Below are 21,471 nucleotides of genomic sequence, written 5' to 3' on the forward strand. Positions count from 1 at the left end.
CAATACTGCAAAGCCAGTAATTACCCTGAGTTCTCACTGGACTGCATCCAAGCCCTTTCAAGTTCTTTAACTCAAACACAGCTTTAGCAATCTCAAAATGACTTCACAATAGAAACATATTGTAACCCGGTAGTTATCAACAGCCATTTCAATAATACAGTGCACTGACAGACTTTTCAAACTTTTTTTTTACTTTAAATATTTTTGGGGGGTTTAACAACATTAATATGAAAACAGAACATTCAAATTATGTTCAATAATAACAGTAAAAAAGTTTCTGGTTGTTAATATTAATGTTAAAGGAGTACTCCGAATATTAATTATTAATGTCAGGCTTGACTAAATTAATATCCAACTAATAACTGACGCCTTAACGCTCTCTGGTTCCTTTGCTATATAATATATGAACGAACGGCGACTAACTGAGATGAGCCATATATCAATAAAGAATATTTATTAAACACAAGTCTACAGTTAATATCCTGTTAATTACCACACCAATACTGGATAAAATAATAGAACACAATAATAATGACAATGAAACCCACAATTACCGATTATATTTTCCACCCACGCTACCCAAAAACACACACATAACAATTATAGCCCACCTTTCACTCACTATCCCTACGGAGATCAAGGGGTTAATAGCAATGCAACAAGGGGTTAATACAGAAATTCAGGGGCCCGGGGTCATGGGGAGGATACTTAGCCTAGTATAGCGTGCTGAAACTGCTGGATCCTGGTCTGAAGATCCTGCTGGATGGAGAGGGTATGCACATGGTGGGGCTGTGGTTGTATAGGAGTGGTGCAGGAAGAGGAGATGCTCAGAGGGAGTTGAACAGTCAGGTAGGTGAGGATTATATCTGAAGAGGGGGGGCAGAGGAGCTGAGATGGGACACTGAGTGGGGCACTGTGGGGAGAATAGAAAAGGCAGAGGCACAGAGGAGGGACACTGAGTGGGATTGTATGGGGAGAGAGGCGAGGATGCTGATGGTGCATCTGTAGAGGAGGGGGCAGAGGGACAGTGCAGTAGAGCAGAAGGGGGCTGCTGTAGAGACGAGATGCTGGTGACCCTGGATAGTGAGAGAGAGGAGGAAGGGGCAGAGGCAGGTCAGGTGGGAGCAGCAGAGTGAGAAGCAAGAGGACAGGGCTGAAGGAGAGTACAGTGAGGGAGGGGAGCAGGAGGAGAGGTGGCAGACAGACAATGCACATCAGGACAGGAGAAGAAAGCATGGGGTCAGAGCAGGAAAGGTCTGAGGGCTGACAGAGCGGCTGAGGTGGAGCAAGGAAAGGAAGGGGACTCAGAGGGGGCTATACATGATGGGACTGAGGCACAGAGAGAGAGAGCCGAGGCGACAGGGCTGAGTACAGGGGGAGTACAGTGTGTGAGGGGAGCAAGAGACAAGATGCAGAGACTGAGAGCTGCTCCCACCAGATATTTAAGCCTGGCGGGGCACGCTTCCATGTGGAAATGTTCCCCGGCACGCAGGGCTGGCTCCAGGTTTTTGTGGGCCCCGGGCGAAAGAGTCTCAGTCGGCCCCTTTAACACATACCACGATTTATGATGCACAGATACCGCAGAGAAATATATATATAGTACAAGGCCAAAGATTTTGCTTCTTACATTACATGAGTGATATCTATTGTAAATTCTACAATAGCTCAGAAACCGGCGAATTGCTCCATACAGAATACTGGCCCCATAAAATGCTCCATACAGGATACTGGCCCCCATATAATGCTCCATACAGGATACTGGCCCCCATATAACTCTCCATACAGGATGCTGGCCCCATATAAAGCTCCATGCAGAATACTGGCCCCCATATAATGCTCCATGCAGGCTGTTCCCCCACATAATGCTCCATGCAGGCTGTTCCCCCCACATAATGCCCCACACAGGCTGTTCCCTCCATATAATGCTCTATGCAGGATGTCACCCCCTTACAATGCCCCATGCAGGATGTCACCCCCCTTATAATGCCCCATGCATTATATCACCCCCCCTAATAATGCCCCATGTAGGATGTCACCCCCCTTATAATGCCCCATGCAGGATGTCACACACACCCTCCCTTATAATGCCCCATGCAGGATGTCACACCCCCCTCCCTTATAATGCCCCATGCAGGATGTCACCCCCATCCCTTATAATGCCCCATGCAGGATGTCACACACCTTCCCTCCCTTATAATACCCCATGCAGGATGTCACCCCCCTTATATGCCCCATGCAGGATGTCACACACCCCTCCCTTATAATGCCCCATGCAGGATGTCACACACCCCCTCTCCGTTATAATGCCCCATGCAGGATGTCACCCCCCCCTTATAATGCCCCATGCAGGATGTCACACACCCCACTCCCTTATAATGACCCATGCAGGATGTCACCCCCCTTATAATGTCCCATGCAGGATGTCACCCCCCTTATAATGCCCCATGCAGGATGTCACACACCCCCTCCCTTATAATGCCCCATGCAGGATGTCACACACCACCACCTGCCTTATAATGCCCCATGCAGGATGTCACATCCCCCCTCCCTTATAATGCCCCATGCAGGATGTCACACACACCCCCTCCCTTATAATGCGCCATGCAGGATGTCACCCCCCCACCCCACTATATAATGCCCCATGCCTCCATACAATAAAAAAAAAATCAAATACTCAGCTCACTTCTCATCTGCTGCCGCTGCTCCGGACGCCTCAGGCACACCGGCATCTTCCCGCTCTGTGCTGTGACAGCTCAGGAGAGAGCGTGGTGTAAAGACGTCACCGCGCCCTCTGACCTGAGACGTCACAGTGCAGCAGCCGCGGAAGAGACAGGACTTGCTGCGGAGGCACGAGGAGAGGTAAGTATTGCGCCAGCTGCCGGGGCCCTGAGCAGGCGGGGGGGAGGGATCTGACACCGCTCTCCTCCACTCACAAGTACCATGGTGCGGCAGGGTGCCTGACGGCGAGTGGGCCCCCGCCTGCTCAGGGCCCCGGCACTTGCCCGTGTGTTAGGTGCTGACGCCTGCCCTGCCTGCACGTGTGCTTGGAGGTCAAAAGTGCCGGCGTGGTGATATGACATCATCGCTCTGGCACACGCATCCCTGCTCACACTCATGAGCATCCAGGTAGCAGGGCACTTTGAAGTGCCAGGCACCTGCACTGATATGATTATGCCCATGTGGACGTCTGGACCGCTGCAGGCAGCGGCTGCTGTCAGGACAAGGCATCACTTTTGATCTTTTGTCCTAGCAGCCTGTGGTTATCTCCGGACATGGTAATTATAATAATATTCATCAGATTGGTAAGAAAGTACAGAAGCATATAGACCGAAAAACATGGTGGTATAGATAAACCATAGTTCATATGTGGGCACTCCCAATAAAGTGCACCCTACAAGCAGAATGGAGTGACAGAGCCCCAAAAAGAGTCAAGTCAACATCATGATGATTCCAGATAAAAAATCAGTTTTATTGTATATCAAAATATAAAAAGGAGGTCCAATTGACACTCCTGAGTAGAGCACAACCAATAAAATAGTAGGTCATGGGTGAAAACTACACAAAACAGAGAGATAAACATGTAAGTCCACAAAAATGGGTACATGAAAGGAAGTGGCAATATTTCCAATCCGAGTATCAATGAATCCAGTTACAAAGTAAATGGACAGCATAATTTACAAGCACAGTATACAATCATACGCATGTGTTATCCTGGCATCATAATAGTAAAGGTGCCCGTCAAACATGTATTTTTTCTTTTCAGGCAATGTCAGTATATTTCTGGACATCATAGGCTGTTATACATGTTGTTTTGTTTCCTCCTGTTACCCTTGTAAAAATAAAACAATTGAGGTTAAAAATACATTTATGTGGGAAAAATGTGATTTTTAATTTTCACGGCTGTATGTTATAAACCTCTGTGAAGCACCTGAGGGATCAAGGTGCTCCCCACACATCTAGATACATTCCTTAAAGAATCTAGTTTCCAAAATGGAAAGTGGCTCTCCAAATGCGACATGGTGTCCGCTCTCGATTACAGACATTTTTGCGATCTAAAAGTAAAAAAAGACAAATAAACGCAAGTCGTATCGAACAAATTGTAATACTATCATGAAGTACAATAAAAAAAAAAAATCTTAGAATCAGTGGGATTCAAAAATTTCAAAAATTTGGCCTAGTCATTAAGGTCAAAATTGGCTCCGTCACAAAGGGGTTAAAGACCTTAGCTCCTTTCTAGTGTTAAGCGTGTCTGTGTATACCTGGAGGAAAGCAGATTTTGTTTGTCAAGGAGATCAATCCGCTCAAGCAAATGGGAAACTTTAGCTGCTCCCTCTTTTTTGCCTGGATCCTTGTTTTAGTAGTATCCCTCTGAGGATGCATTTCAGTGCTTCCCATTGAAATGGTAAGGCAGTTTCATCATGCTCATGAATATTTTTGAAGGAGTCTATAGTCTCATGAAGGTCTGAGACACAGAGTGAGTCTTTAAGCAGATTATCATTTCAGCTCCAACATCTGAAGCCTTGTTCGGAGTCGGGTATAGTCAGATTACAATATACAGGAGTATGATCTGACCATATAGCATTTCCTATCTGAGATGTAGGATGCCATGCAAGAAAGTGATGGCTAATTAAGAAAAAATCTATATAGCTATGCATATTGTGTAAAGGAGAATAATATGTATAGTTCTTTAAGTCTGGATGTAGTATCTCTATACATCGACCAGTTGTAGAGACCAGAGCACGTTTAGCAAAGCTTTTGTTTGTGTTTTAGATTGGTGACCTCTTCCCAGGGATGCATCTAAAGAAGGATCCAAGACAGACTTAAAGTCACCTCCAATGATAATAAGGCCCTACGCAGATTTTTTAGTTTGTTTAAGTATGCCTTAATTTAGCCACAATTAGGGAGACAAAAGCTGCCATAGTCAAAATTTTGGAGTTGATAGAAGTCTTAACAAACACATACTCTGCCCTCCGTGTCAGACAGTGTTTCTAAAAGAGTATGCAGCAGAGATTTGTGTATGCCTATATTCACCCCCTTAGACTTCGAAACAGTATTTGTACTATGACGCCAAGAGGAATAATATCTGTTAGTAAACTGAGGTATATGATCATCTGTAAAGTGGTTTTCCTGAAGAAAGAGAAAATGTACATGTTTATGCATATAATAAAACACTTGAGCTCTTTTCTCTGGAACATTAAGTCCGCTGACATTCAATGAGCAATTGTAAGTTTTGAGTTGTGTCATATTATATGAAAAAAGGGGGGGAGGGGTAAAGGAAAAAAGTACAGAAAGATTAAGACCAAGGAGGAAGTATAGATATTGGATAGTATCGTCTATCTCTCAGCGTCTAATCTAAGAGGTATAGATTATGAATAAATCAAACACTAGGAAACTGCAAAACAAGCAGATCCCAATGCAAGTCCCTAACTTGGGGTTGTCTTTACAGGCGTAAGTCAAACTTTCAGACCTAGGGCTTCTATTAGGGGAAACCATGGAATATACAGTATAGCAGGTAAAGTAATACAACCTGATATTACAGTAATATAATAACTCAACTTAAATGTTGTTCTAAGATATTATATGAGCTGAGACATTCTATATAGTGAAAGAGTGGCATTGTAAACTCTATTTAGCTATATCTAATTATATGCTTAAAGAAAAAAATAAACATCTGCATACTGTCTCTCTCATCAGGGAAGACCAGATTAATTTTAGGAGCTCATATGATTTGCTGGTTCCTTTCCCATGTAGGTGCATCACCATCAAGTTCCTAATTCATTGAATGCCCTCTGCGATGTGCTGTAACTCTCTGTGGCAATAGTAGAGCAGGTGGCCAGTCAGATTTATGGATTCTGGGAATGTCCAGGGAATCACAGAATGGTCTAATGTCGCTTGGATATTTCAAAGTATACACTGTTCAATTTTTCTGGACCTGCACCTGGAATGGGTACCTCCTGGAGTACATCAGGCCATTTTCCCAGAGGGCATCAAGTACCATATTTTTTGGACTATAAGATGCACCGGACCATAAGACGCCCCTAGATTTTAGAGGAGGAAAATAGAAAAAAATGTAAGCAAAAAATATGGTCATGATGCACTATTAAGGGGGAGGAGGTCTGCTGCTGTCACTGTTATAGGGGTAATGTCCCCCAATTCTGCTAATATCCCCCATCCTGGCATATATGACCCCTTCCTTCCTGTTATACATGGCCCCCATCCCCATCCTGGCATGCATGGCACCCCTCATCCCCAACCTGGTATGCAGGCACCCCTGATCCCCATCCTGGTATGCATGGCCCCAATCATCCTGGTATGCATGGCCCCCTCATCCTGGTATACTTGGCACCCCTCAATCCTGGTATGCATAGCACCCTTCATCCCTCTTCCTGGTATGCATGACCGCCTCATCCCTCTTCCTGGTATGCATTGCCCCCTCATCCCTCTTCCTGACATTCATGGCACCCCCCCATCCTGGTATGCATGGTACCTTCATCGCCATCATGCTGCACACAAAAAAATAAACAATTATTCTCACCTTTCTTCCCTCTGTTCCAGCGCTGCGTCCTGCTTTGCTGCCAGCACTAATCTCACAGTGTGAGCCGTGCATGACATAACTGTCATGCGCCCTCACACTGTGAGATGATCTGCCGGAAAAGTCATTGCTCTCCACACTGGGACTACAGGCGTGGGGAGTAGTAACTGTTCACTCTCCTTGATAGCGCCTACACTGTAGCTGCAGCACAGCTCCTGCTGCGGCTCGGCTGTCGCATGTGCCTGCTGCTAAAGAGCATGAATATTCACTACTCCCCACTCCCATGGCAGTGGGTTGTAGTCAATATTGATGGCCTTTAATAGCGAGCACACGCGACCACCGAGCAGCTGTATGAGAATGCGCTGCGGCTACACTGTGCGCTGTTAAAGAAAATGAATATTCACTGCTCCCCATGCCCATGAGCATGGGGAGCAGTGAATATTCATTTTTTTTAGCAGCGAGCAAAACATTGTATACCTAGCATATTAAACTCCCACTGTGTACAAATGGTTTATAGAAGTACTATGACTTTCTTGTTCATTTATGTTCTAAACTGAGCTATAGCAATTGTTTATAGACAATAATCTATGGTATGACTAGAGTAAACTTGTTATACTCCTCTTTTTTCCCCAAATTCTAAATCAATCTGATTTGCATCATTTGCAGAGTATCTCACAAATGGCAAATCAATGTTTTACTTTTTCTTGAGATGGGTTAAACTTTAAAATGCTAACATCAATGATATAATCTTCTAATTTTATAAAATGTAAGTCACATTGATCTGCTGAAAATCTCATCACATCCAAATTCAATTCTACCACTTCTAAAGTAAAAAATTCTTATGGTTGCTGCTTATCACAAGTGTATTCATATTTCTAAACAACCAATATTTTGCTTTGTACTTCATTTAACTGTATATTTTCACACACTGCTATTACCTTTCTATTTTAGCATATCATTATTTTAAGACTTCACAGTTTTGCTTGCCATTTCAAAATTATATATCATCAGTTGTCAATACTTGTTAACACTTCATCTTCTGAAGTTCACAATTTCTGATAAAAACACTGGCTGTGTTTACTCATTTGCTCATGAAAACACAGAATCTACAATTATTATGTCATTAAATTATAACTGCAATATGAGCAAATGTAAATAGCGTGTTTTCATGTACAATGGTAAAAAAGCAATATGATTAATGTATGGAAATCCAGCAAATGAAGCACTGAGTCATACTTTGTAATGTTACAGTTTTTGGTCAAGGAGAATACGTACCAAAAGTGGATGCTGCTCACAAACAGTAAAGCCCAATGATCTCTAATGCTAAAGACATTGACATTGATCAACATCAGCAGCATCCAAGCAATGTAGCTAAAAGTTCCTTCAAGGAAGGAGATTAAAAATATGCTCCAAAAAGAATTTTCAAGACAAGATAATATAAAGATATTAGATGGAAAATATGCCTCAAAGTAGATTAAATTGGAAGACTGACTGTCTAAAAAACGGCATATATCAAACCACTGACACCAATCAAGTAGATTAACTCCATTCTCACCAAAGATTGAAAGCTTCTTGACATAGAATTTATTTTACTATTGAAAGGCAAGGCAAATTTGGCATAATTTGAAAGATGAAAGGTACTATTGGAAAATAGTACAATAGTAAAAGAAACTCAGACTCAACCAATGTTTGACTTTCATCAAGGGAAGCATCAAAAGCAATACATGCAATCTTTAATGCAGGAAGTGTGCTTCTCTATTTAAAGGTGCTTTTACACCGAAATGACTTAACTTGGAAAAAAATGTCAAAAGCGTAATATTGATTTTCTAAGTTCTTCAAAGTTTCATTCTACCTTTACTACTACTTTAAGAGTAATAGCAGTACTAAATCCAAGACTTACACTACCGTTCAAAAGTTTGGGGTCATTAAGAAATTTCATTATTTTTAAAAGAAAAGCACATTTTTTTTCAATGAAGCTAACACTTTAAATGAATCAGAAATACACTCTATACATTGTTAATGTGATAAATGACTATTCTAGCTACAAACGTCTTGTTTTTATTGCAATATTTACATAGGTGTATAGAGGCCATTTCCAACAACCACCACTCCAGTGTTTTAATGGTACATTGTGTTTGCTAACTGTGTAAGAAGGCTAATGGATGTTTAGAAAACCCTAGAAAACCCTTGCACAAGTATGTTAGCCCAGCTGAAAAGGGTTTGGCTGATTTGAGAAGCTATAAAATTGACCTTCCTTTGAGCTAGTTGAGAATCTGGAGCATTACATTTGTTTGTTCTATGAAACTCTCAAAATGGCCAGAAAAAGAGAACTTTCACGTGAAACTTGACATTCTATTCTTGTTCTTAGAAATGAAGGCTATTCCATGTGAGAAATTGCCAAGAAACTGAAGATTTCCTACCACGGTGTGTACTACTCCCTTCAGAGGAGAGCACAAACAGGCTCTAAACAGAGTAGAAAGGGAAGTAGGAGGCTCCGCTGCACAACTGAGCAGCAAGACAAGTACATTAGAGTCTGCAGTTTGAGAAATCGATGCCTCACAGCTCCTCAACTGGCAGCTTCATTAAATAGTTCACGCAAAACGCCAGTGTCAAGGTCTACAGAGAAGAGGTGACTCCGGGATGCTGTCCTTCAGGGCAAATTGGCAAAGAAAAAGCCATATCTGAGGCTGGCTAATAAAAGGAAAAGACTAATATGGGCAAAAGAACACAGACATTGGACAGAGGAAGATTGGAAAAAGTTTTATGGACAGACGAATCAAAGTTTAAGGTGTTTGGATCACACAGAAGAACATTTGTGAGACGCAGAGCAAAAGAAAAGATGCTTGAAGAGTGCCTGACGCCATCTGTCAAGCATGGTGGAGGTAATGTGATGGTCTTGGGTTGCTTTGGTGCTGGTAAAGTGGGAGATTTGTACAAGGTAAATGGGATTTTGAATAAGGAAGGCTATCACTCCATTTTGCAACGCTATGCCATACCCTGTGGACAGCGCTGGATTGGAGCCAATTTCATCCTAAAACAGGACAATGACCCAAAGCACACCTCCAAATTATGCATGAACTATTTAGGGAAGAAGCAGGCAGCTGGTATTCTATCTGTAATGGAGTGGCCAGCTCAGTCACCAGATCTCAACCCCATTGAGCTGTTGTGGGAGCAGCTTGGCCTTATGATATGCAAAAAGTGCCCATCAAGCCAATCCAACTTATGGGAAGGGATTCAGGAAGCATGGGGTGAAATTGCTCAAGATTACCTCAGCAAATTAACAGCTAGAATGCCAAAGGTCTGCAATGCTGTAATTTCTGCAAAGGGAGCATTCTTTGACGAAAGCAAAGTTTGAAGGAGAAAATTATTCTTTCAAATAAAAATCATTATTTCTAACCTTGTCAATGTCTGGACTATATTTTCTACTCATTTTGCAACTCATTTGATAAATAAAAGTATGAGTTTTCATGGAAAACACAAAATTGTCTGGGTGACCCCAAACTTTTGAACGATAGTGTATATTACGCTTTAATATAAAACGAAAATTACTGTTAAATAGGTAAAGATTAGTGTTCAGCGAATTTGTTTGGTGAATGTTCGAAAGTTTCAAATTCGGCACGAATATGGCACATTCGGATTCGTGATTGCAAAAGCAGCAAATTTTCTTAAAATAGGAAAAGTAAATAGGAAAAGTTTGACGAATTTGCGCGGGACCGCGAATACAGTTAAACCACGGTGTTTTGAACAGTTTTGTTAGCATAGTGCAAGTGTATGATGAGTGGTTACATGTGCCAGATGAGTGTGGGGGCTGTAAAGAGCTTAGAACAGGTCGGATCAGCGGCGCACTGTTTTTTTTTCCTGTGGGCGTTAACTTTAACTGAGAATAGTGCATCCAGTCAATCATAGTGCAGGAAGCATCTATGTTGTCCAGACATAAGGGCTTCTGCAATTGGCTGCCGAAATCACATATCCACTCAATATGAAAAGCGGGCATGTTCCCTCAGCGGCAATATATCCATGTCACTGCTGGAGACAGACGCAGCTCAGTGTTCTCCTGTGTAATGAGAGATATTAGCTAGATAGATGGGCGCTTGTGTGGTAGTCAAACAGTGTAGATAATTCCTGGCCTGTGTACCCCTGCAACCGTTGGTGCAGCACATTTTTGGTGTTGTTGTGCAAGTACTGAGATTCTGACAGAAACAAAGGGCCCATGCCATGCAATAGTGCTGTGCACCGCTGCTATAGAGCTCCATGTCTCAGTATACCTCAAATCTTTTTTGCACTTGCTAATGTGATCATGCAAGCACTGTGCACCTTTTCATTTAGTGGGGTTGAAATTGTGCTCTGCACAGTCTGCAGAGCTTCTTATTGCGGAGCAAAAAATCAGTTTTTTTATTCTGCTGCTATTGTGATATTGAAAGCTGTGTGTGACGTGCCCCCAGGGCTGTGGGGTACTCTGCAGCCAGGCCTATGGTTGCTGGTGGGGGATATCACGGTGGCTGGCCCAGTCCGTGGCTCAGGGCGGACAACCAAAAAGGGGATTTGTAACTTGGATAGGAAAAATAAAATAAATAGTTCATGACGCCACCTGTGGTACCTGGTAAGGTTTACCAGCGCTGCTTCAGACCTCCGGGGGTGTTGGGATGGCATCTGAGGTGTTTCTGCTCCCCACAGGTGGAGCAGGCCCCAGGGGCAGTGAGGAGTTTGATGGTGTGGTGATGCTGGGACTTGAAGTGCAGGCGGGATGGCGCAGCAGGAGTAATTGACAGGGACAGGGGATTCGCTTCAATACCTTTACTGGTGCGGATGTCAGGTACGGTCCAGGGTACTCAGTAGGATGGGTGCACTTCAGGACTTCTCCCCAGTGAGCGGGTATAAGGCCTCCTGGTCTGTGTCTGCCTCTCTGTATACTCCTGGCCAGCCTGCAACTGGGCCTAGCTTATGTGTCGTGCTGTTCCTTCACCTGTCGCTTGGTAGTAGGACCTTCTGCTGGTAACCACTCTCCCTGGACGCTGGGGCCTTGTGGCTCCTGGTCCTGTGTGGGTCTAGCTTCAGGTCAGCCAGGGACTTGTAGTCCTCCTGGGATAACGGTGATCCCTACTGGGTATAAAGGGACCCTGTAGGTGCGGACCCGGTGTCCGGTTTGTATATTGGGGTGAGCCTATGATGCTCCTGTGCCCCCTCAACTCCTCTCTTCTTTCTCCTCTTGCCATCGGCCACACTCGGGGCCCTCAGAACTCAGCAGCAGATGAGCTGCGTCTTCGCTGCTCTCAGCGTCAGCACGCTCTCCCACAACTAACTGCTCACTCTGCCTGGCTCCACCCTCCATATATATATCCCTTACGGGCTCCCTCTGGTGGTGTGAAGTGGAAGGGTGGAGGTGTTTGTATGTAATGAGGGCCTCTTGTGGAGAAGTCCGTCCATGCACCCTGGGTCCTGTGGTACCTGTGCCACATGTGCACTAAAGTTTTTTTTAGTGTCAGATACTATTATAGTGGAGTTGAACTTCAGGTGGTTTCAGAGTAAAAAAATAAATTTTTTCTCTTGCTACGCCCAGTCCAAAAAATATTTTATCCTGTGCCAAAAGTCATACAGTGCTATAAGCAAGCTACTACGTCAGTGGCGGTGAAATTCAGCATGTCTGCACAGTCAAGCCTATATATATTTTTAGTTGGCAGGCAGAGTCCACCAAAGGTTTTTTTACTGTGGCAAAGTTGATCCAGTCTGCTAAAAGGCAGAGCCTATTTTAGTGGCGTTGAACTTGTCCTGCTTTCACAATAAAAAAAACCTTCTCTTACTAGGCCCAGTTCAAAAAATATTTTTTCCTGTCCCTATAGTCATACAGTGCTATAAGCCAGCTACCACATCAGTGGCGGTCAAATTCAGCTTGTACACACAGTCAAACCTATATATATTTTTGGTTGGCAGGCAGAGTCCACCAAAGGTTTTTTACTGTGGCAAAGTTGATCCAGTCTGCTAAAAGGCAGGACCTATTTTAGTGGCGTTGAACTTGCCCTGGTTTCACAGTAAAAAAAAAAAACTTCTCTTACTTGGAACATATATTCTATGTCATACTGGCGTCTTCCACATTCAAAAAAAAAATTCTTCTGTTCCTAAAGAAATACAGCAGGGAACATCTCAGTTTGAAATTGTTTGGAGAATATCTCGTAGGTTTTATCGGCCTCATGCACACTAGCAAATTTCTTTTGTCTGTTAGTAACATTATACGGCAGGTCATATCTTATCTTGTCATTTATTGTCGCTGAAATTCAGGTGTGTGCTGAGCTATTGCACAGGAAAAAAAATTATTTGTCTTTAGTTAATTGCGTGCTCTTACCACTGTATCTGACCATCATGAGTGGGAAAAAGAGAGGGCGTGGGGGAAGGGGGAATAGGCTTGGTGTTCAAGGTGTACGTGGGGTACGTGGTAATGTTAGTGAAAGCACTAGTGAACCAACACAAACAGGTCCTATCCAAAGACAACTGACAACTTCTGTTAGTGGATGGCCTACTGAACTCCCTTCCTTTGGCAGCCGAACAGCCATACGTCTTGTTGATAAGGACCAGAAAGAGCAGGTGCTCCAGTGGATGGCAAGCTCTGCTTCCAGTGGCCTCTCCTCTTCTTCCTCCACCTCAACATCACACGCAGTACAGTCCACAGAGGTGGCACCCCAATTACCCATGCTGCCCCCCGCATCACAACTGTCCAACTGCCCAACTGACTGTAGTGAATCACAGATGGGCGAGTCTTTAGAACTCTGCACCCATTCTACACCATGGGCACCAGAAGTGTACTCCAAACAGTCACAGAGTCAAGGGGAGGAAAGCATCTGCACTGGTGCCCAAATTTTTTTTTAGCTTGGATTGGCGGCAGGACAAAGTTGTGTCCGAGCAGATTCCTGACCCCCGTTACCAGATCTTAAGCATAGGGGAGGGAGGTGGTCCCAATGAGACTCAGATACTTGAGGCTCATGGGGACTGTATTGTGCTGTCAGGGCAATAAGAGGAGAGGGGTCACTCGGAGGGTGAGGAATGGGATAACACATTGGATGATGACAAGGTTGAAGATCCTACTTGGTGGGAACCCAGAGTCACGCAGCCGAGTAGCTCATTTGAGGAAGTGGGGAAGATGAGTAGGTTACATTTTGCCCTATGGCGCAGACACGGAGTGATGCAAGCACGAGGAGCACTGCATCCTTAGTCACAACCGTGGCTGTGGCCAGCGGCGGTCACGGGTCTGCAGCTCACAGGGGCAGCAAGGGTTGCCTAGTATAGGCCTTTTTTGTAACTGTAAAGGATAAGCCAACTCACATTATCTGCAAACTCAGTAGAGAGAAAAACTGCAATAATTTGACTACTACATTCACATGCTCAAACAACATTCTTTATGCTGGGAATCTTACCACGCTGAAATGAGGACCAATGCACCTCAACAATCATCACCTGCCCCATCAAACGTATCCGCTGCTTCTTCCTCCTCCTCTGTTACTGTGCCAAGTATTGTCACGCAGGTTTCCCATCTCAGAAACTCCTTTTCTTTTCTCGCTCCAGTCAGGCTGAGTGACAGCCTGTCAGCAGTAATGGAAGTGGACACGCCTGCTGTGTTTGTTTCACCGAGCACACATGTTTCTCAATCCACAGTAACATCTGCACCTCACTCACGCTCCACCAGTTTTTCTGGTTCACCATACTCTGCCCTCTCTCAGCACCTTAGCCAGCCCTCAGTCCCGCAATTGTGGTCACGTAAAAGATTGTTTCATCCTACGCATTAAAAAGCTAAGAGGTTGAACTCCACCATCTCCAATCTGTTGGCCACGGAAATGCTGCCTTTCCGCCTGGTAGATACAGACGGTTTCCGAAAACTGATGGCCGTCGCAGTGCCCCAGTATCAGTTGCCCAGTCACCATTACTTCTCTAAGAAGCTGTGCCTGCGCTATACCAGCATGTCGCACACATCACCCGTTCCTTGCCTAAATCTACGTGTGCCAGGGTGCATTTCACCACAGACACCTGGACGAGTAAGCATGGCCAAGGGCGTTTGCTGACATCTGCCACTAATTTTTTTAAATGTGGGGAATCCTGTTTGGGTCTCCATCTATTGGGTTGGCTGTAGTGGAAACTTCCTCTTCTGCAGTCTAAGTTGTGTTTGGTTGCATACCAGTCCTTGCTGCACTTTGATACAGACTCTGCCTGCTGCACTCTGATACAGACTCTGCCTGCTGCATTCTGATACAGACTCTGCCTGCTGCACTCTGTATACAGACTCTGCCTGCTGCACTCCTGATACAGTCTCTGCCTGCTGCACTCTGATACAGACTCGGCCTGCTGCACTCTGATACAAACTCTGCTTGCTGCACTCTGATAATGACTCTGCCTGCTGCACTCCTGATACAGACTCTGCCTGCTGCACTCTGATACAGACTCTGCCTGTTGCACTCTGATACAGACTCTGCATATTGTGCCATCTAGTCTGTCCTACTGGGTCCAGCTGCTGCTTGTCCATTGGTCTGTCCTGTAGTGGCATCTGGCGTTCATCGGGAGTCAAGTCTAACCTCACCATCAGAGGCTCTAGTTAACAGTCCGGTGCTCACTTAGTCACGCCCCTCCAGGCTCTCCGGGGTCCGTGGCACAGTGGTTCCACAAACCATGTCTGTGACAGTGTGCCCTCGCTGGTAGGGTCCTCTCTCCTTTTATACCAGTCGGTGACCCCTTTTGGCATATAAAGTGCAACTAACTAAATGTTGCTGTCACAGTAATAATAATTATAGTACTTGTACTCTGGGTCAATTGATGGCACTTCCCTGGTGTCTCCACATAATTTGATGTGTTTTGGCAGCTTTTGGTCCCATTTCTAGGTGTTGTATATGCATCTTTTTGGTCCCCCCCATTGACTCCTATGGGATGCGGAAATGTTTGACGAATATTTGACGAATAAATTTGGTGAATATCAATTTTTTGGCGAACTTAACTGAACATTGAAATGTTTGCTTATGCCTAGAAAAGATAGCTAAAGGCATAAAAAATCAAGGCATGAAAAACTAAAATACTTACCGGGTTGTCCCATTACAGTCATATATGGCATAATCAGAGGATGCGCTATAAATGTGTGATAATTATGGGTCCCGAATAGAGTGGCCAATATTATAAAAAAATGGCTTCTCTAAATGTTTAAGCTAAAAGTTCCTGGTGCAGCAGCTTGGGGTTCTTTGTCACATCTCTTTCTACATTTTTAGCTTATAGGTCATGTATTGTGAACAGGTCTGTGGTGAGATCACTAAGGTTGATACATTAGTGCCTGCATATTGCTTTTGACCAGCCTGCTTGCAATTTGTCAGCAGGAACAGCACAAACAGATATTGCAAGGGACACTACAAATGGTGATTAGAGTGGTGAACGATATTATGGTAAGTTCTTTTAAACTTTAATTCTCTTTTAAGCAACCAAAAAATGTGATATGCAAAGTTATGACCTTATGCCTTTTCTTCCAATATAGTTTGCTATACTTTTTGGCAGGTAACAACAAGCAGTCTGATCTGATGTGCATAAAAATATGTTGGTTGTACTTTCTTTAAACCACAATATTCAGCACAGGTATCTAGATTAGTGCAATTCATACTTGTTATCACAGAATGAAACACACAATTGGATGTTTCATGGTGGCAGTGCTAAATTCAGTGAACTGTAATGCAGATCATATCACAATTTACATAAAGACGTAATGTTATACATACTTTGTAATGTATCAGACCGGTAGCATTGAGTTCCCAGTAGGCAGCTTAGTTCTTTTATACCTCTTACATGATGACCTGATAAGTGAATTCAAAATGTGCAATCATACATAATGATTTCAAATAAAAAAAACTGTATGACTCCATATGGCTAGTATGTAATCTTTCTTTTCCTATTGTGGTTGAATTTCTGTCAAAGCCATGTTGGATAGTAAAATAAATCTCCACCCTGTATAACATTAAAAGACTATCTGCTTTTAATAAGCATTGTCTTATCTTTTTATCAGCTATTCTTAATTTCTTCACATAACTTATGAAACAGCTGATTGTCAATATAAATTATTAGAGATGAACAGATATGATGAGCTTTGAATTAGCCAAATCGCCTGAAATTCGGTTCACAGCAAATTAATTCTCTGCAAATTGAATGTCCTTTATTATGCTCACACACTAATACTCACCTCACTGTTCACCTCCGATCCTAAGGGTCCCCCATGTGATCTTCATTGCATCTTCTTGCAGTTTCATCTTGACATAAGTCCGAATTTCCAGCTACAATTAAACTGTCATGCAAGGTGTGGGAAAGACTTATTGCAACAGAAAAGGAAGGGGGAAAGGGAGCCCAGACTCTAGGGGAAGGGGGGAGTGGAGAAATAAACCCTGTATTTCCCTAGCGCTTGACCCTGTATAGGGAAGGGGGGAATGAGCGCTAGTCAGTTCCAACTAAACACTAAAGACAGCAAGGGAAGACCAACACGAGGTATTAACTTAGCTTGAGTCGACTTTAGAGAGATTGCAACATGTCCTCTCAGCTCCAGGAGCAAGCAAACAGACAGTACCAGCTCCAAGCCTTCACAAGGGGTCATGTGAATATCACCGGCCCCTTCCTGCTGCAAAGTGATACTATTTAAACACCCAGCCCAGGGTGTCAATTATCAGGAAGGAGGTAGCCTCTGGGTCCTAGAGGGAAATAGCTAAGTAGGTGTCTGTAATGCCAAAAGAAGAGATCTCCAACAACCAACTAAAGGGTGACTGTCTGTCACATCTGACACACTCGTGACATAGACGTAGAGTGCGCATCATAAGGTTGTGGTACACATCATGACGCCATCACAATCTTACAGAGTGCATGCCAAGAGTTGCCCTTGGCAAAGTCGCACACTCTAGGTTAGGCCTGCTGTCCATGACTAGGCTCGGGATGCCTTTGCGCATGTGCATTGTAAGGTACGACCCTGGGCCTAGTCGTGGCTGAAAGTCCCGACCTAGCATGAAGATGCAGTGCATGTCAGCAGCTAAAAGATGTGCTGAGCACTGTCCGGGGGAGAGTGAGCAGCTGTTGTGGCTGGAGAGGTGAATGGTAAGGTATTAGCATTTTTTTTACTTTTACGGGCCCTATTTTGCTTATCAAAATGCCGTGGAGCAAATTACAAAAAAAAGTGCATTCTGGAGATTAGGGATCTTTTGAAAATTTTGAGTAGAATTCGATTCTACGCTAGAGAATTCGCCCATCTCCAGTTTTCACATCAAATATTGATTTTATTTAGATTTCTCTATTGTTCATTCACTTTGCATTTTGTTATAATTTCTATAACTTTGCTACATTTTCTTCACACCTGCTTAACACTTTTGTACAGTAGCATTGTTGCACAGTACTATATATAGTGTCTAAAATTATTAGGCAAGTGAATATTTTGACCACATTATCATTTTTCTGTATTCATGTAATGATGGAGGATGTGACTTAAAAATGTCAACACCATTTATTAAGGTGTGTAGAATTATTAGGCTGGTTTCCCTCAGGCAAAAGGAACCAAAAGGAGAGATTTAACTGACGCTGCAAAGTCAAAAATTGTTACAAGTCTTACAGAGGGATATAGTATTCTTCAAATTTGTCAGATATTGGGGTGTGATCACAGAGCCATCAAAAATTTTGCTGCAAAAGAAACATGTTAATAAAAATGGAGCACATTAAGTGCCAGACATTTCAGAAGAATCAAACATGAAGCGATTATAAACCCATTATCCTCCAGTGCTGTTTCATTCCACAATTGCAATGTCCCTGAAGTGCACAGAAGTACTCAGAAGTGTTCAGTGCTCAGAGACATGGTCAAGGTATGGAAGGCTGAAGCTTGACCACCACTGAACAAAACACATAAGTTGAAACGTCAAGACTGGATAAAGAAATATCTGAACACATATGTTTCAAAGGTTTTATGGACTGATGAGATTAAAGTGACTTTTGACAGACAAGATAGTTGGACCCGTGACTGGATCAGTAGTGGGCACAGACCTCCACTTTGACTCAGACACCAGCAAGTGAAGGTGGGGTACTGCTATGGGCTGGTATTAAAGATGAGCTAGTTGGACTTTTTAGGGTTGAAGATGGACTTTAAATAAATTCGCAAACCTAATGTCAGTTTTTAGAAGACACTTTTTTTCTGCAAGTAAAACAGGAAAAATTATGCACCTTTCAAAAATACTATGATCTTTATGCAGAACAATTCTCCATTGCATGCATTAAAGTACTCCACAGCTTAGCTAGGTAGTTAAGGCCTTAAATATGAAAGAATAATGACATGATCCCCTATATTACCTGACCTAAACCATATTGAGAACTTGTGTGTACTTCATTAATGGAAGATTTATGGTCATGTTAAATAGTACACCTCTCTGAAAAGTGTCTGAGAGACTGAGTTTGGTGCTGCCCAAAAAGATGATGGTCAACAGATTAAGAAACTGCCAGACTCCATGGATGGAAGGCTTATGACTGTTATTGAAAAGAAGGGTGGCTATATTGGTCACTGATATGTTTTTCAAATGTCAGAAATGTATTTTTGTACATTTTGAGTTGTTTGGTTATTATTCTCACATTAACAGATGAAAAAGTGAGATGTGAAACTTTACGAATAGTAGTTCTGCACACTAATATTTGCCCTATAACTATGTACACATACTGTATATTATGTTTCCTTTTCTTTTTTAACTTCTAAACCATGTGAATAAGACACATTTTTAAATAAATGAATTAGCGCTACTTGGATAAAAAAAATTACTTTATTTTAAATAGAAATTAAAGAGAATTGTAATAAAAGGATGCATTGGTATTTTGTCACTTTTTAATGTACAATAAATTTTCATAGTTCTTTTCCAGTATAATTTTCTATGCCAAATATAGATTTTACTATATAAGAATGTATAAGCCTTGTTTTGTGATAAAAAGTATTTAGGCATTAGTAATAACATTTTACAATTAAACTCTTTAAATTGAGTCCTTTGTTCTTGCGTTATCCTTGACAAACATACTCCAAGCATATTGGTCAATATGAGGAGAGAAAGTCTTGTATATCCAGTAGGTTTGTTAGTCTGTATAATTCAAATAAAAGCAGTCTTCACATTGCAAGTTTCTATAGGTAGAGATATCCAACCCAGTATACAAGGTTAAATAACAAGAATGATGTTGGAAAAAACACTCTGGAGTAGGAGTCCAATTCTAGAAGGTCTATATGTATCCGACCTCTTCTCCATGAGCCTGATTTACATTCATCATAACAACAAAAAAAGCTTTGACAGTCTTTACCATCCAGACACTCATAGACACATGCTTCTTCAAATTCTTGCCAGTACATGGCATTGTTCAAAGTGATGACAGTTGGGGGAGGTCTCATATCCAGTACAGAATAGTTCTTAAAAAGATAACAAAAACAAAACACAATTAAATATTTGTCCAATCACAAAATAAATAATTTTTAACAAGTTTGTAACAATTAACATAAATGAAAAGTATTATAATAATGCTCATTTTAATTTTATCTATAAGTAGGATACAGAATTTATATGGAAAATACTATGCATTGTAAAATAATCTTTAGAGACTGAATAAAATTGCAATTCTTCTATGCATTCATTTTTAAAAGGGTTTTTGGGATAGCCCATTCAATAGATGAGATAGCTGCTGGCTGAGTACTCATCTTTCCCAACTCCGCCGTACTCATAAACTCACGGCCTGACTTGGCTGGAGAGATAGCACCAGAGGTACTTATCTCCCCTGAGAGCAAGATGATTGGAATATTAAATTTAAATTGCCCTGATACTTCTCACCACCAACACCAATTGTCAGGGTAGGGTGTGGAGGGCACCATACACATCATATGGCAATCCAGTGTTGCCGAAATGGACAGGTTCAACCAACTTTCATTTAATGTGACAGCATTAATCATGCTCTGGATCCTTAATTGTTTGCATAGTGTATTTACCATTGTGGAGGTATCTTTAAGTCACTTGTATAGGATATCACTAGATCCATTATGTCATTGGATATTAACTTCCATCAATGAAATATCAGTGGTTTATTCAAAGTCCCAGAAACCCCCACTCAATAAATTACTTTACAAACAGCTAATTAGAGATCTTTTCACACTCTTCTGTGTTAATCTTTTTTGCCATAGATCACAGGGGCACAACTTGAGACCCAGGGGTCACATACAGCCTGCTGTACCCTTTTGTTTGACTCTTAATCATGTTCATACTGTCTGGTCACATGTATTTTCATGTCATGGAGAAGACCAGTTGTGAGTAGCCCTGTAGGTGAGTGGTGTGCTGTGTGGTCATTTCTGGGACCACCATATTTTGGCCGAACAGGTGAGTTTTGACCCCTGTAGCACATAAAAGAGTAGATGAGGTGAAGAAGTTGCCATGCATGAGTGCTGTTATATTCATTGTAGTTTATGGAACAATGAAAACACTCGACTGTTTCAGCTTCTGGCAATAAGTCTAATGTAGACAGATGAATGTATGATATCTTTCATTTTTGGACTGCCAACCCATAAGAAGAGTACCTCTAACTTCCTGATACATGGAAGACCTACGAATTGAACCAGAACCTATTGGATATTTATGGAACATACTTTCAATATGCAGTAATTATCTTAGAAGGCAACTCTCTGGTAATATTAAAGCCGCCGGACCAAAAATGGTTGTGAACCCCTGCTATAGCTTAAAAACTTAAGAAAGTACTCACTTTTCTCTTGAGGAGATGAACAGCCTTTCACCATATACTTGTAAGGGCAATTTAAGGACAAGTATATCTTGACCCCCTTTAAAGTGTAACCGTCATTTTAATTTTTATTTCTTAAATCAATAGTACACAGGAAAATAAACAACTGTAATATTTCTTATCAGACAAATTTGCTTCTTTCTCTGCAAAAATTGATC

The 21,471-nt window shown here is 42.3% G+C and overlaps 1 protein-coding gene and 1 long non-coding RNA gene across 4 annotated transcripts in view; one reads left to right on the plus strand and one right to left on the minus strand.

Moving 5' to 3' along the window:
- The window catches only part of LOC141208213 (uncharacterized), a 260,979-nt gene that overhangs the window by 39,796 nt on the left and 199,712 nt on the right, over positions 1–21,471 (plus strand). The window lies entirely within an intron of this gene.
- Positions 19,358–21,471, minus strand: part of GABRG3 (gamma-aminobutyric acid type A receptor subunit gamma3) — a 1,111,975-nt gene continuing 1,109,861 nt past the window's right edge. For all 3 annotated transcript variants that reach the window (XM_073664536.1, XM_073664535.1, XM_073664537.1), the window contains one exon: positions 19,358–19,943. In XM_073664536.1, coding sequence (XP_073520637.1) covers positions 19,665–19,943 — 279 coding nt within the window. In that variant the 3' untranslated portion in view covers positions 19,358–19,664. The remainder of the gene's footprint in view (positions 19,944–21,471) is intronic.

Source organism: Phyllobates terribilis, unplaced genomic scaffold (genome assembly GCF_046119375.1).
Source record: "Phyllobates terribilis strain yellow unplaced genomic scaffold, ASM4611937v1 Scaffold_2__4_contigs__length_985480577, whole genome shotgun sequence".
Lineage (NCBI taxonomy): Eukaryota > Metazoa > Chordata > Amphibia > Anura > Dendrobatidae > Phyllobates > Phyllobates terribilis.